General features: G+C 35.6%; 1 protein-coding gene across 1 annotated transcript in view; it reads right to left on the reverse strand.

Annotated features, from left to right (window-relative positions):
• The window catches only part of LOC117343741 (adenylate cyclase type 5-like), a 91,676-nt gene that overhangs the window by 16,754 nt on the left and 57,973 nt on the right, over positions 1 to 16,949 (reverse strand). Inside the window, exons 5-9 of the mRNA XM_033906220.1 lie at positions 14,308 to 14,547; positions 13,473 to 13,631; positions 9,759 to 9,903; positions 8,533 to 8,654; positions 6,829 to 6,985 (exon numbers count right to left, since the gene is read on the reverse strand). Coding sequence (XP_033762111.1) covers positions 6,829 to 6,985; positions 8,533 to 8,654; positions 9,759 to 9,903; positions 13,473 to 13,631; positions 14,308 to 14,547 — 823 coding nt within the window. The remainder of the gene's footprint in view (positions 1 to 6,828; positions 6,986 to 8,532; positions 8,655 to 9,758; positions 9,904 to 13,472; positions 13,632 to 14,307; positions 14,548 to 16,949) is intronic.

The following is a 16,949-nucleotide window of genomic DNA, read 5'->3' on the forward strand; positions in this document are numbered from 1 at the left end:
TGTATGGATCGGTCTAAATTAATGATAAATTTATGTATGGATCGGTCTAAATTAATGATAAATTTATGTATGGATCGGTCTAAATTAATGATAAATTTACGCATGGATCGGTCTAAATTAATGATAAATTTACGTATGGATCGGTCTAAATTAATAATAAATTTATGTATGGATCGGTCTAAATCAATGGTAAATTTATGTATGGATCGGTCTAAATTAATGATATATTTACATGTGGATCGGTCTAAATTAATGATATATTTACATGTGGATCGGTCTAAATTAATGATAAATTTACGTATGGATCGGTCTAAATTAATGATAAATTGATGTATGGATCGGTCTAAATTAATGATATATTTATGTATGGATCGGTCTAAATTAATGATAAATTTATGTATGGATTGGTCAAGATTAATGATAAATTTATGTATGGATCGGTCTAAATAAGTGATAAATTTACGCCTGGATCAATCTAAATTAATGATAAATTTATGTATGGATCAGTCTACATTAATGATAAATTTATGTATGGATCGGTCTAAATTAATGATAAATTTACGTATGGATCGGTCTAAATTAATGATAAATTTATGTATGGATCGGTCTAAATTAATGATAAATTTATGTATGGATTGGTCTAAATTAATGATAAATTTACATGTGGATCAGTCTAAATTAATGATAAATTTATGTATGGATCGGTTTGAATTAATGATAAATTGATGTAAGGATTGGTCTAAATTAATGATATATTTACATGTGGATCAGTCTAAATTAATGATAAATTTATGTATGGATCGGTCTAAATTAATGATAAATTTATGTATGGATCGGTCTAAATTAATGATAAATTTACGTATGGATCGGTCTAAATAAATGATAAATTTATGTATGGATCGGTCTAAATTAATGATGAAATGTATGGATCAGTCTAAATTAATTATAAATTTATGTATGGATCGGTCTAAATTAATGATAAAATGTATGGATCAGTCTAAATTAATGATAAATTTATGTATGGATCAGTCTAAATTAATAATAAAGTTATGTGTGGATCGGTCTAAATTAATGATAAAATGTATGGATCAGTCTAAATTAATGATAAATTTATGTATGGATCGGTCTAAATAAATGATAAATTTAGGTATGGATCAGTCTAAATTAATTATAAATTTATGTATGGATCGGTCTAAATTAATAATAAATTTATGTGTGGATCGGTCTAAATTAATGATAAATTTATGTATGGATCGGTCTAAATAAATGATAAATTTATGTATGGATCGGTCTAAATTAATAATAAATTTATGTGTGGATCGGTCTAAATTAATGATAAAATGTATGGATCAGTCTAAATCAATGATAAATTTATGTATGGATCGGTCTAAATAAATGATAAATTCATGTATGGATCAGTCTAAATTAATGATAAATTTATGCAGGGATCGGTCTACATTAATGATAAATTTATGTATGGATCGGTCTAAATTAATGATAAATTTACGTATGGATCGGTCTAAATTAATGATAAATTTATGTATGGATCGGTCTAAATTAATGATAAATTTATGTATGGATTGGTCTAAATTAATGATAAATTTACATGTGGATCAGTCTAAATTAATGATAAATTTACATGTGGATCAGTCTAAATCAATGATAAATTTATGTATGGATCGGTCTAAATTAATGATAAATTTATGTAGGGATCAGTCTAAATTAATGATAAATTTACATGTGGATCAGTCTAAATCAATGATAAATTTATGTATGGATCGGTCTAAATTAATGATAAATTTATGTAGGGATCAGTCTAAATTAATGATAAATTTACGTATGGATCGGTCTAAATAAATGATAAATTTATGTATGGATCGGTCTAAATTAATGATAAAATGTATGGATCAGTCTAAATTAATAATAAATTTATGTATGGATCGGTCTAAATTAATGATAAATTTATGTATGGATCGGTCTAAATTAATAATAAATTTATGTATGGATCGGTCTAAATTAATGATAAATTTATGTATGGATCGGTCTAAATTAATGATAAATTTACATGTGGATCAGTCTAAATTAATGATAAATTTACGTATGGATTGGTCTAAATTAATGATAAATTTATGCATGGATCAATCTAAATTAATAATAAATTGATGTATGGATCGGTCTAAATTAATGATAAATTTACGTATGGATCGATCTAAATAAATGATAAATTTATGTATGGATCGGTCTAAATTAATGATAAAATGTATGGATCGGTCTAAATAAATGATAAATTTATGTGTGGATCGGTCTAAATTAATTATAAATTTATTTGTGGATCGGTCTAAATTAATTATAAATTTATGTATGGATCGGTCTAAATTAATGATATATTTACATGTGGATCGGTCTAAATAAATGATAAATTTATGTATGGATCGGTCTAAATTAATGATGAAATGTATGGATCAGTCTAAATTAATTATAAATTTATGTATGGATCGGTCTAAATTAATGATAAAATGTATGGATCAGTCTAAATTAATGATAAATTTATGTATGGATCAGTCTAAATTAATAATAAAGTTATGTGTGGATCGGTCTAAATTAATGATAAAATGTATGGATCAGTCTAAATTAATGATAAATTTATGTATGGATCGGTCTAAATAAATGATAAATTTAGGTATGGATCAGTCTAAATTAATTATAAATTTATGTATGGATCGGTCTAAATTAATAATAAATTTATGTGTGGATCGGTCTAAATTAATGATAAATTTATGTATGGATCGGTCTAAATAAATGATAAATTTATGTATGGATCGGTCTAAATTAATGATAAATTGATGTATGGATCGGTCTAAATAAATGATAAATTGATGTGTGGATCGGTCTAAATTAATTATAAATCTATTTGTGGATCGTTCTAAATTAATGATAAATTGATGTATGGATTGGTCTAAATTAATGATAAATTTACATGTGGATCAGTCTAAATTAATGATAAATTTATGTATGGATCGGTCTAAATTAATGATAAATTTATGTATGGATCAATCTAAATTAATAATAAATTGATGTATGGATCGGTCTAAATTAATGATAAATTTACGTATGGATCGATCTAAATAAATGATAAATTTATGTATGGATCGGTCTAAATTAATGATAAAATGTATGGATCGGTCTAAATAAATGATAAATTTATGTGTGGATCGGTCTAAATTAATTATAAATTTATTTGTGGATCGGTCTAAATTAATTATAAATTTATGTATGGATCGGTCTAAATTAATGATATATTTACATGTGGATCGGTCTAAATAAATGATAAATTTATGTATGGATCGGTCTAAATTAATTATAAATTGATGTGTGGATCGGTCTAAATTAATTATAAATTTATTTGTGGATCGGTCTAAATTAATTATAAATTTATGTATGGATCGGTCTAAATTAATTATAAATTTATGTATGGATCGGTCTAAATAAATGATAAATTTACGTATGGATCGGTCTAAATTAATGATTTTACACATGGATTGGTCTAAATCAATGATAAATTTATGTATGAATTGGTCTAAATTGATGATAAATTTATGTATGAATCAGTCTAAATTAATGATAAATTTATGTATGAATCGGTCTTAATTAATGATAAATTTATGTATGGATCGGTCTAAATTGATGATAAATTTACGTGTGGATCGGTCTAAATTAAAGATGAATTTACGTATGGATCGGTCTAAATTAATGATAAATTTATGTATGGATCGGTCTAAATAAATGATAAATTTACGTATGGATCGGTCTAAATTAATGATAAATTTATATATGGATCGGTCTAAATTAATGATAAATTTAACTAAATTTTTGTTAATAAGTATTTTTCCAAAAAACAAGGATGGATAGTATTGCAACAGCAATACAAAGTCCCCTGCCTCAGCCAGAAGTGCACCTATTCATTTCCCAATTTTTTTTTGAAAAAGGGTTTTTCGAAAAAACAAATGTGGGATGCACAACTACATGTTATACTGATCATGTATACCAAGTTTCGTTAAGATCGGAGTAGGAGGAGTTGTCCGGACAACTATTGCGTGACAGACAGACAGACGGGCGGACGGAGGGACGGACGGACGGACGGACAGACGGACGGAGGGTAAACCTATAGTCCCACCGTTTTTCAAACGGCAGGGGACTAATAAAATATGGCAAATAAAATTCTGATCATTTGTTTGTATAAAAAATTTTGTATTTAGAAATATTGATCTAATATGCAAGGAATATAATTTCATGTAATTACTATGGAATATTACAAAGTACATGTACCATACATATATGAATATTGTATTTAAATAATTAATATTATGTATATTGATGATTACAGGAATTAGATAGGGACATAATTAATTCATTATAAAAAGTGTCAGATTTCAATTAAGTGCAGTGAAATTGAGATGAAGTAAATTCAAGTCATGAATATTCAATTATCACAAGGAATAACTCCATCAAGGTCTAAAGAATGTTATACAAAATTAAATGAGATTTAGGTGCCACTATTTTGTTTGCTAATTAAATTTAATCAATGAAACCTAGCTGTTTCACTTTTCCAACATGGCTCTCTGATTTTGACAGGTGATATATTTTGACATCAACATTGATTTTGGATGTGTTATTTTCAAACATTTGTCCATAAATGAACTACACTACATTCTATGTGTTAATATACAGGGAAAATTCCCCCCACACTTTACGTAAAGAATGTGAGGTTCTGTAAATACTTCTCACTTTGAAAATCAAATGCTTGAATATAAAAATACATGTACATGTTTCAGCTATAGATAGCTGTCATCAGAACCATTCTGATGATGGCTACCCTGCTGAAACATGTCAACAACGCTCTCCAATAAATCGGACCCTTGAATGAATCTCCGTGTTAGTCTAACCGTTTTCACACACATTACCTGGATTTTGGTGAGACCCCGTGTATACATATGTGAGACCCCGTGTATACATATGTATCCATGGCAGATTTGTCTGGATTACTACAACTCTCTACATTCTGGGACGTTGTGTCTCCCACCACCCACCCCATATTTATATGGTAAATGAATTTGTCTAAATGTCTGACTGAATTTCATCAGCAGGTTTCTGGTATTTATTTTCTCTGTTTTCCAATCTCTTTGTTCTTTTTTCGGATGTGTCCCATGCATAGAAGGACAGAAGAATTAAGTGCAGGGCTTGTACTGATGTCATTTACAGTTCTAGTTGATATATTACTATCACCACCCACCTACTTATCAGAATTTTACCTTAACGAGTTAAATATAAATGCAATAAAGATAAAATACTAAAAAAAATAATATATTAATTTTGTTAATATATTTTTTAATCACAATGTATATACCTTTGCCTACACAATATGCATTTTAGTCAGAGAGATTTTGAGAATTATCAGATTATTGTTTTGTCAGTTTGCAGCTTGTGAAAAAAAATCAACAAACATGTGATGATTATATGGTGACGTGCGATAATTTCACAAGTGCGTCATACCAAGTATCACTTGTAAGTGTGTGAGTAAACATTACCGTTCCATTCTGTCACATTCATCACTTTAAAAACATCTGTCAAATACCAAATAAATAATAATATTAGGAAAAGGAATTCACAAAGATGAGAATACATATGAAGCAGACTCTAAAACAGTCGTCAAAGGTCACTTTAAGATTGATGAAATTTATTTTTAACAGTCTTCTTAAGGGTGGATGCTACATTAATTAGTATGACTCCAGTTTTAAAGAGTTCCACACAAAGATAATTATAACTATGCCTTCTGAATGATGGGCAACTTTAGATTGTCTTAGCAATTTGATAACACTGTGTTACACAGTTGAAAGCTTTTAAATTCAGAATGAATGCATTGGAAACATTCGTGTAATCCCTAATAACTAGATATTAAAGGGAGATAATTCTAACAGTATCACAGTCAAGAAAGATGCATATGACCTCAATTACTTTAAGAAGATTAAAAATGAATCAATGCTTTATATATTTAGCTCAAAAGTTATATCTGGCAAAACTCAACACTCAAAGTTTAATTGCTTGCATGTCAAGGAAATGGGAAAACATCAAGTACACAAATAAAGATAATTTAATCTTTTTTTTTAATAAAAACCACACAAGTAATATCAATGAATTCATTATTTGTGCAAAGGAATTTAAAAATGTCTGCAATGAATGTGCCCGTACTAATGCAAATTGATGTCTTTTTTTACAATTACCTATAAATAGTATCAGTGACCTTGACCTTTGAACCCTGAAGCTATACATCCAAGGTATATGATCATACTTGACCTTTGCTTGACCTTTAATTTGATTGAAATACCTAAAGAAACATGGTGGGCTAAAAATGTTGCTATAATGATGAAATGAACATGGTAATTTTCTATAAATAGTAATGGTGACATAGCTTGACCTTGGAGTCGATCCTTTTTTACATTTGACTTTGACATTTGAGTGATAAAAGTCCCTATAGAAATTAAGTTGGCACAATGAAATGAATTAAGGATAGGACAGACAAGGGTAACAGCGAATTCCCTCCATAAAATGACAGAATGACAGAGCTTACATATATCTGCAAAAGAATGATTTAGAATCCATATGATAAATGTATATTATCAACAAAACGATCATCTGAATTTGGTAATCTTAGCTAACTGTAGGCAATAATAACTGATTGTAGGTCATCTGAACAGACTGAAGGTCATCTGAACTGACTCTAAGCAGGTAATTAGCATTAGTACAGACAATGCTGTTAAAGGGATATGCTACCTTTTCCTCCAGATCTTTCTTTCGGAAGGTAAGAAAGAATGTTGTAACATGGTCGGAGCGAAGCTTCTCTATACTCCGAGCGTCAATAGCCCGTCCTAAGTACTCGTTCACCTCTGCTTCTGGGTTCTTGGACTCAAAGTGATCTCCAAACCCCAATCTGTAAATAAAACACAGACCAGGGTTCAATACTTGTGAGTTTGTTTGCAGGGTTTCTCACCCTAAATAGTTGTATGTAAAGACAGAATCAAACCATTATTATTTCAAAATCAATGATGGTTCCTAAATTTAATTTCACTGCATCTACCTATATAAACAGTTTCACTTAAAAATCTTCTGTGAAACTTAATATTCAATTACCTGGTGTCTATGCAGCTAGTAAATTGAAAGTATTGACTGCTAACATTCTCTCAAAAACATTCTCTTAAAAACATTCTCTCTAAAAGCCTTTTTATGATAAAGTACATCATTTACCGGGGTATCAAATAACTAAAATATGAGTTGGTCCCCTGGGCTTAATACAGGATAAATATGGTACGAGTTATGTCTTGGACAATGTGATGTATGCATGGGCAACATGTCAGGTGTATTCTGATAGAGGGAAGCTGAACCAGTTATATTCTGATAGAGGGAAGCTGAACCAGTTGTATTCTGATAGAGGGTAGCTGAACCAGTTGTATTCTGATAGAGGGTAGCTGAACCAGTTGTATTCTGATAGAGGGAAGCTGAACCAGTTGTTTATTGATAGAGGGTAGCTGAACCAGTTGTTTATTGATAAAGGGTAGCTGAACCAGTTGTTTATTGAATGAGGGTAACTGAACCAGTTGTATTCTGATAGAGGGTATCTGAACCAGTTGTATTCTGATAGATAGCTGAACCAGTTGTATATTGATAAAGGGTAGATGAACCAGTTGTATGCCACATTGTACATGTTAATGCCACATTGTATATGTTAATGTCACATTGTATAGGTTAATGCCACATTGTACATGTTAATGCCACATTGTATATGTTAATGCCACATTGTACATGTTAATGCCACATTGTACATGTTAATGCCACATTGTACAGGTTAATGCCACATTGTATAGGTTAATGCCACATTGTATAGGTTAATGCCACATTGTACATGTTAATGCCACATTGTACATGTTAATGCCACATTGTATATGTTAATGCCACATTGTATAGGTTAATGCCACATTGTACATGTTAATGCCACATTGTATAGGTTAATGCCACATTGTACATGTTAATGCCACATTGTACATGTTAATGCCACATTGTATATGTTAATTCCACATTGTATATTCTAATGCCACATTGTACATGTTAATGCCACATTGTATAGGTTAATGCCACATTGTACATGTTAATGCCACATTGTATATGTTAATGCCACATGTATATGTTAATGCCACTTGTATATGTTAATGCCACATTATATATGTTAATGCCACATTGTATGTTTTAATGCCACATTGTATATGTTAATGCCACTTGTATATGTTAATGCCACATTATACATGTTAATGCCACATTGTATAGGTTAATGCCACATTGTACATGTTAATGCCACATTGTATAGGTTAATGCCACATTGTACATGTTAATGCCACTTGTATATGTTAAAGCCACATTGTATAGGTTAATGCCACATTGTACATGTTAATGCCACATTGTATATGTTAATGCCACATGTCTTACTTGTGATGGATATTTGCATTAGGATCATCATCAAACCCCATTCTCTTGGCTGCTGCACTTTTTTCTATTCCCTGAGGAGGTCGTCCCCTGGCAGATTTCTTGGGTGAAACTTTTGGCCTTTCCTAAATTTCGAATAAAAAGCTTAAATAGTTTTTTTTTTTTTTTGGTAAATGGTGTCCTTTGCTAGATTCATTGCACAATGAATAGCAAGAGTAATTATGAGGCAGTACATCCAAGGCTACCTCACTAGCTACATAAATGTATCATGCCATACAGAGCAGGGTAGCTTTTATTGCTTCAGAATAAAAACCATGACAATCAGTTACTGGAATGTTTATCAATAAGAGATTCCAGGGAAACACAAACTACACTAGTTAGGGGACTGAACTGTACACTTTGAATTTAAACTTGATGTTGCATTTTTTTTTCTCTCTTTTTGAAACAAGATATCCCTAGAGGGATCTTAGTGCCCACTGATTTTTGTCAGTCTTAATTATGAAAACTTTTCTTTTCTCTACTTTTCCCCTCTTCCTCTAAATCATTTGATAACATGGGAAACCTACATAGAAAGTCTAAGTAGGATCTAAGGAGAGCTAAATTCTGAATAGTATCAATAACCAATCTGTCACAATCTAAGATGGCTGCTTGTCAGCCATTTTGTTTACCAGATCAGACTCCCATATGAATGGGCACAACCAGGGACCAAGGCGAACCTACATGGAAGTTTGAGAAATATCTCTCAAGTGCTTTCCATGCTATAGCCATAACAAACTTCCACTCTCAAAATCCAAGATGGCTTGTTTTCGGATCAGACTCAAACATGAATGAGAACAACCAGGTGGAATCTGCATGTAAAGTTTGAGGAATGTCTATTCATTACTTTTTACGGAATAGCAATAACAATCTTTGATTCTCAAAATACAAGATGGCCACTTATCGGAAGTAGGGCGATTTGAATAGCTGCATTGGTTGGCTAAAAAGTACTAACTGGGACAATAGGAAATTTAACTTGTACTCACTTGACCTTAAATATGAACCTAAACTTTTTATACTGAAATGAGAGTAAAAGAAAAAATAAACAAGTCTTTAAAGTCTTCCTGCAAAGGAGGTATATCTAATACTTTCCTTACTTCGACTGTCAACAATTAATGAAAGGGACTCAATGAATTACCACTTAAATTTAGACTTTATTGCCACGGAAATACAAATGTATTATAACTTTTTACCTTGATCTTCTGTTGTTCCCCATGGATTAGATATGTGGTGATTTTGTTGTCACGAAGATATGCATTCCTCTCGCCACCGTTGCCAGGCTCCACGGCGTAACACTCATTCAGGAACCCTAGCGTCTCCTCCGTAATATGTACCAAACTAACAAATAATCATAAACAACTTTTCAGTAATTTGTCTTATTTGATTTATCATATAAAGAAGGCTTTTAATACAACTTAGACAGTATCTCACTCTGTATTTATTCTTAAAACACTAAAAATCTTCTGGTTAAATGAATTAATGTCAATTCTAGACCAGAACCAAATTTATTAAATATTCAGCAATATTTTAACTAATACTGATCAATTATAGATCAATCTTACTGTTAAGTAAACTAGAGGCCCATGACCCTAGCTGTGACCTGAGTTTTGAAATATTTCTATAAATTTGACCCTTTTTGTTCCTGACCATCAGTCCCTGGAGCCCAATAATTGCATACCAGCAAACTGCCTTCCAAAACGGCTAATTCCAATAGAAATGACACAAATGATGGTTTTTGAAAACTATGCGGGAAAGTGTCAGACAGTTTTGGACGAGTCTTCGCAACCATTAATTCTGAGAGATTTTCTGTATGATTTTTTATGCTTTGAACATTTAGACCATAACAAAAATAAATTTATATTAGTTTAACATGGATCGCATTTAACAGAATAAGAGAAAAAGAAATCCGACAACGGAGAGTACTACACATAGTTACTACACACTGTGACCGCGGAGAGTACTACACATAGTTACTACACACTGTGACAGCGGAGAGTACTACACATAGTTACTACACACTGTGACCGCGGAGAGTACTACACATAGTTACTACACACTGTGACGGCGGAGAGTACTACCCATGGTAACACGGTCCCCGACATTACTACACACTGTGACAGCGGAGAGTACTACACATAGTTACTACACACTGTGACCGCGGAGAGTACTACACATAGTTACTACACACTGTGACGGTGGAGAGTACTACCCATGGTAACACGGTCCCTGACATTACTACACACTGTGACGTCGGAGTGTACCACCCGTGGTAACACGGTCCCCGACATTACTACACACTGTGACGGCGGAGAGTACTACCCGTGGTAACGCGGTCCCCGACATTACTACACACTGTGACGGCGGAGAGTACTACCCGTGGTAACGCGGTCCCCGACATTACTACAGACTGTGACAGCAAAGAGTACTACCCATGGTAACGCGATCCCCGACATTACTACACACTGTGACGGTGGAGAGTACTACCCGTGGTAACACAGTCCCTGACATTACTACACACTGTGACAGCGGAGAGTACTACACATAGTTACTACACACTGTGACCGCGGAGAGTACTACACATAGTTATTACACACTAGCTGTGACAGCGGAGAGTACTACACATAGTTACTACACACTGTGACAGCGGAGAGTACTACACATAGTTACTACACACTGTGACAGCGGAGAGTACTACACATAGTTACTACACACTGTGACAGCGGAGAGTACTACACATAGTTACTACACACTGTGACCGCGGAGAGTACTACACATAGTTACTACACACTGTGACAGCGGAGAGTACTACCCATGGTAACACGGTCCCCGACATTACTACACACTGTGACGGCGGAGAGTACTACACATAGTTACTACACACTGTGACCGCGGAGAGTACTACACATAGTTACTACACACTGTGACAGCGGAGAGTACTACACATAGTTACTACACACTGTGACCGCGGAGAGTACTACACATAGTTACTACACACTGTGACAGCGGAGAGTACTACACATAGTTACTACACACTGTGACAGCGGAGAGAACTACACAGAGTTACTACACACTGTGACAGAGGAGAGTACTACACATAGTTACTACACACTGTGACAGCGGAGAGTACTACACATAGTTACTACACACTGTGACAGCGGAGAGTACTACACATAGTTACTACACACTGTGACCGCGGAGAGCACTACACATAGTTACTACACACTGTGACGGCGGAGAGTAATACACATAGTTACTACACACTGTGACAGCGGAGAGTACTACACATAGTTACTACACACTGTGACAGCTGAGAGTACTACACATAGTTACTACACACTGTGACCGCGGAGAGTACTACACATAGTTACTACACACTGTGACCGCAGAGAGTACTACACATAGTTACTACACACTGCGACAGCAGAGAGTACTACACATAGTTACTACACACTGCGACGGCGGAGAGTACTACACATAGTTACTACACACTGTGACGGCGGAGAGTACTACACATAGTTACTACACACTGTGACGGCGGAGAGTACTACACATAGTTACTACACACTGTGACAGTGGAGAGTACTACACATGGTTACTACACACTGTGACCGCGGAGAGTACTACACATAGTTACTACACACTGTGACCACGGAGAGTACTACACATAGTTACTACACACTGTGACAGCGGAGAGTACTACACACAGTTACTACACACTGTGACGGCGGAGAGTACTACACATAGGTACTACATACTGTGACCGCGGAGTGTACTACACATAGGTACTACATACTGTGACAGCGGAGAGTACTACACATAGTTACTACACACTGACCGCATAGAGTACCACACATAGTTACTACACACTGTGACAGCGGAGAGTACTACACATAGTTACTACACACTGTGACCGCGGAGAGTACTACACATAGTTACTACACACTGTGACAGCGGAGAGTACTACCCATGGTAACACGGTCCCCGACATTACTACACACTGTAACGGCGGAGAGTACTACCCGTGGTAACGCGGTCCCCGACATTACTACACACTGTGACGGCGGAGAGTACTACCCGTGGTAACGCGGTCCCCGACATTACTACACACTGTGACGGCGGAGAGTACTACCCGTGGTAACACGGTCCCCGACATTACTACACACTGTGACGGCGGGGAGTTCTACCCGTGGTAACGCGGTCCCAGACATTACTACACACTGTGACAGTGGAGAGTACTACCCGTGGTAACGCGGTCCCCGACATTACTACACACTGTGACGACGGAGAGTACTACCCGTGGTAACGCGGTCCCTGACATTACTACACACCGTGACGGTGGAGAGTACTACCCGTGGTAACGCGGTCCCCGACATTACTACACACTGTGACTGCGGAGAGTACTACCCATGGTAACACGGTCCCTGACATTACTACACACTGTGACTGCGGAGAGTACTACCCATGGTAACACGGTCCCCGACATTACTACACACTGTGACGGCGGAGAGGACTACCCTTGGTAACACGGTCCCCGACATTACTACACACTGTGACGGTGGAGAGTACTACCCGTGGTAACGTGGTTCCCGATATTACTACACACTGTGACGGCGGAGAGTACTACCCGTGGTAACGGTGTCCCCGACATTACTACACACTGTGACGGCGGAGAGTACTAACTGTGGTAACGGTGTCCCCGACATTACCACACACTGTGATGTGGCTAATGTTTCAAAATGAATACAATTTTCGCCAAATCATACTGAATGTAACTATAAGATAATAAAAGTATTATACTGAATAGAAATCGCTATGTCACCGTAAGAAATGGAGAACCACCACATTAGGGTTGGCATTTGACCAATGAAAATCCAGATATTATTTACTGAAGGACAATATGATCTTACCCCGGTACGCCCCCTGCTTCCATGGTGTTGGCCAGGGTAACGTCATTTGACCAGACATCAAACTGCCACTTCCGCAGTCCCAGAACACCACAATGGACACGGCCGCTGTGAATTCCTACTCTCATGTTGACATCCGCCCCGGTCACATCTCTAACTAACCTAGGAAATTTAAACAGACAATAGTTCTTTGTATTAATCATCTAATCTGATTTTTATCAACAACAACAATTAATTTTGAAAATAAATATTTTACTTTTTAAATGAAGATTTTTTCGTAAATTAAAAGGAGTGTTCTGGAAGGATGTCTCCGGACTTCTCTCAAATCCACAACACCTGGCATGAAGATCTAGTTTAAATCTACATGATAAAACTTGTTGAAATGAATTCAACTCACAGGTCTTGAAACCCTATTTGTATTTTTTTTCCAGCAGTTATAAACAGAAACAGTAATCCTTATACTGGGTTGAAATCATTTCTTTGAACTTAAAACAATGTCAGTTTGGGTAGGCAGTTGTAACACTAACTATAGGTAAACGAGCATTATGAGAGTACTGCTTAAGCAATACATGTCCCCTACGTACCTACCCCCGCTAAAAATAGTAACAGTGTCCTTGACCTTGACCCAAAAACCCTGCAAAACTTGATCTGTAGCTACTTATATTGTATTGACATAGCCACTTTCACTGACATACCTTAATTGAAGCGCATAAGAAAACTGTGGAAAATCAAGTGAATAGACTGTCAGATGGACGGACGAACGGACAGATGGAGAAGAAACCTAACAGTCCCCTCGCAGTTTCACCAGTATGTGACTAAGAAATGGTCATTAACTTACGAGATGGCCTGTATCATGTCAAGACCCATCTCCACACAACAATGGGCGTGGTCTGGACGGGGGTCGGGCAGTCCGCTAACGCAGTAGTAACAGTCACCGAGGATCTTGATTCGCAGGCAATGGTTGTCTGCCGCCAGACGGTCAAACCGGGCAAATAGTTCATTGAGTAACTGGACTAGTTCCTGTGCTGTACACTGCGAAGAAAGCTGCGTGAATCCACACATATCCGCAAATAGGATACTGCAAAAGAAGAAAACTATATATAGAATATATAACAATCTTGATAAAGTCGGCTCAAAAATAGACAGACTTGGCATAAATATCATCGTCCGTAAGAAAGGACACTACAAATTACAAAGAAATCTTATACAACTATGGCAATCAGAAAGTATCGCTTCATATTTAAAATTTACTGTATCTCAATCCCTGTACATATATAAAAAAAACTCAGATAATTCTGAGTGACATGTTATCAAACTTAAGATAATTAGAGTATCTGATGTTCAAATGGACAGACACAAAATTTCAAGTTAATCAAGTTTACCTCAAAAAATTAAAAACCCCATAATCATCAGGAAGTTATCTGCCCGTATCATCCAGGTGGAGAAGCAAAATATACATAATATATATATATGTCTAGGGTCTAGTAAGTTATACAACGGTATGGTCCAATATAGGTACTGAATCCTAACAAAAAGACATTTGCTGAATGCGCATTACTTAAAAAAATAGGTAATTGATCATATATAGTAATTGTCATATATAGTAATTGTCATATATAGTACTGACAATAGAACGGACATGTCGATTGTCTTGTTGACAAATTGACAATCTACTTGTCTGTTGTTATGACTACATGACCAATTATACATATTTATAACTAAAGGCCAGGATCATAGTCAGAGATCTATTTTGTCCTTGACCTTTGGACCTGTAACCCTGGTAAATACTAGCCGCAATATACCTCTCGGCTAGAGAGATCTTCTCTTTAGCTCGATCGGTTGAGCGTAAGACTAGTAAGCCAGAGGTCCCGGGTTCGATCCCTAGCGGAGGCAGTGATTTAAATTTAATTAATCATGCGCTCTGTTACATTGGCGCCCATGTAGGGACCCGGGGAAAATACTCAGGATTGCTCCACAAGCATTGCTGTTACTCCTGGAAACTCGAGGACGAGTTATTTCCTGGAGGGGGAGTATGTAACCCTGGTAAATACTAGCCGCAATATACCTCTCGGCTAGAGAGATCTTCTCTTTAGCTCGATCGGTTGAGCGTAAGACTAGTAAGCCAGAGGTCCCGGGTTCGATCCCTAGCGGAGGCAGTGATTTAAATTTAATTAATCATGCGCTCTGTTACAGACCCAAACGACCTTTTCCTTTACTAAGTGAGGCTTGATCTTTGGTCAGTTACTTCCTGTATGTTTCCAACCAACTTTCCTGAAACTCAAACTTTTCCGAGACATTTATGGTCCAAATTATTGTTGTGTTTGACCAAAATCCATGAAGGTTCGTGTTATGTAAACATATTACTGTACACATATATGACCGACGAAACCTACATTGTAGAGTCCCCCCTGGTTCACCACTATGTGTACAGCAGTAGAATCTTATAAAGCAATGATCAACTAAGGCCTTCAGAGGATTAGATCACAGAACAAAACAAGAGATCCCAGAGGGATCTTGGCGCCCACCATTGAATGTTCTTCATAGGTTCCATGTCAGATTGATCTTTTCTCTACTTTTCTCTTCTTCTAAGTCTTACTAATCTGTGTAAACTCAGAAGAAACCTCTAGTACTTTTCAAACAAGGGAAACCTATATATAAAATTTAAGATTTAGGCACCAAGGGGAACCTATATATATGGAATTTGAGAAAGATTCCTTCAGTGCTTTCTGAGGAATAGTGATAACAAACTTCAATTGTCAAAATCCAAGATGGCTGCTTGTCGGCCATGTTGTTTTCCGATTGGTCTCAAAATGCAATATGCATAACTAGGCACCTGGGGGAACCTACATATGAAATTTCAGGAAGATCCCTTCTTTAGTTTCTTAGTAATAGTGATAACCAGTTTCAATTTTCGAAATCCAAGATGGCTGCCTGTCGGCCATGTTGTTTTCTGATTGGTCTCAAAATCCAATATGCATAACTAGGCACCAAGGGGAACCTACATATGAAATTGGAGAAAGATCCAATCAGAACTTTCTCAGAAATAGCGATAACAAACTTCTATGGTCAAAATCCAAGATGGCTGCCTGTCGGCCATGTTGTTTTCCGATCAGTCCCAAAATGCGATATGCATTACTAGGCACCAAGGGGAACCTACATATGAAATTTGAGAAAGATCCCTTCAGTACTTTCTCAGAAATGGCAATAACAAACTTTAATGGTCAAAATCCAAGATGGCTGCCTGTCGGCCATGTTGTTTTCCAATTGGTCTCAAAATGCTATATGCATAACTAAGCACCAAGGGGAACCTACATAACAAATATGAAAAAGATCCCTTTAGTACTTTCACAGAAATAGCGATAACAAACTTCAATTGTCAAATTCCAAGATGGCTGCCTGTCGGCCATGTTGTTTTCAGATCGGTCTCAAAATGCAATATGCATAACTAGGCACCAAGGGGAACCTACATATGAAATTTGA

This window comes from Pecten maximus, chromosome 15 (assembly GCF_902652985.1).
Source record: "Pecten maximus chromosome 15, xPecMax1.1, whole genome shotgun sequence".
NCBI lineage: Eukaryota > Metazoa > Mollusca > Bivalvia > Pectinida > Pectinidae > Pecten > Pecten maximus.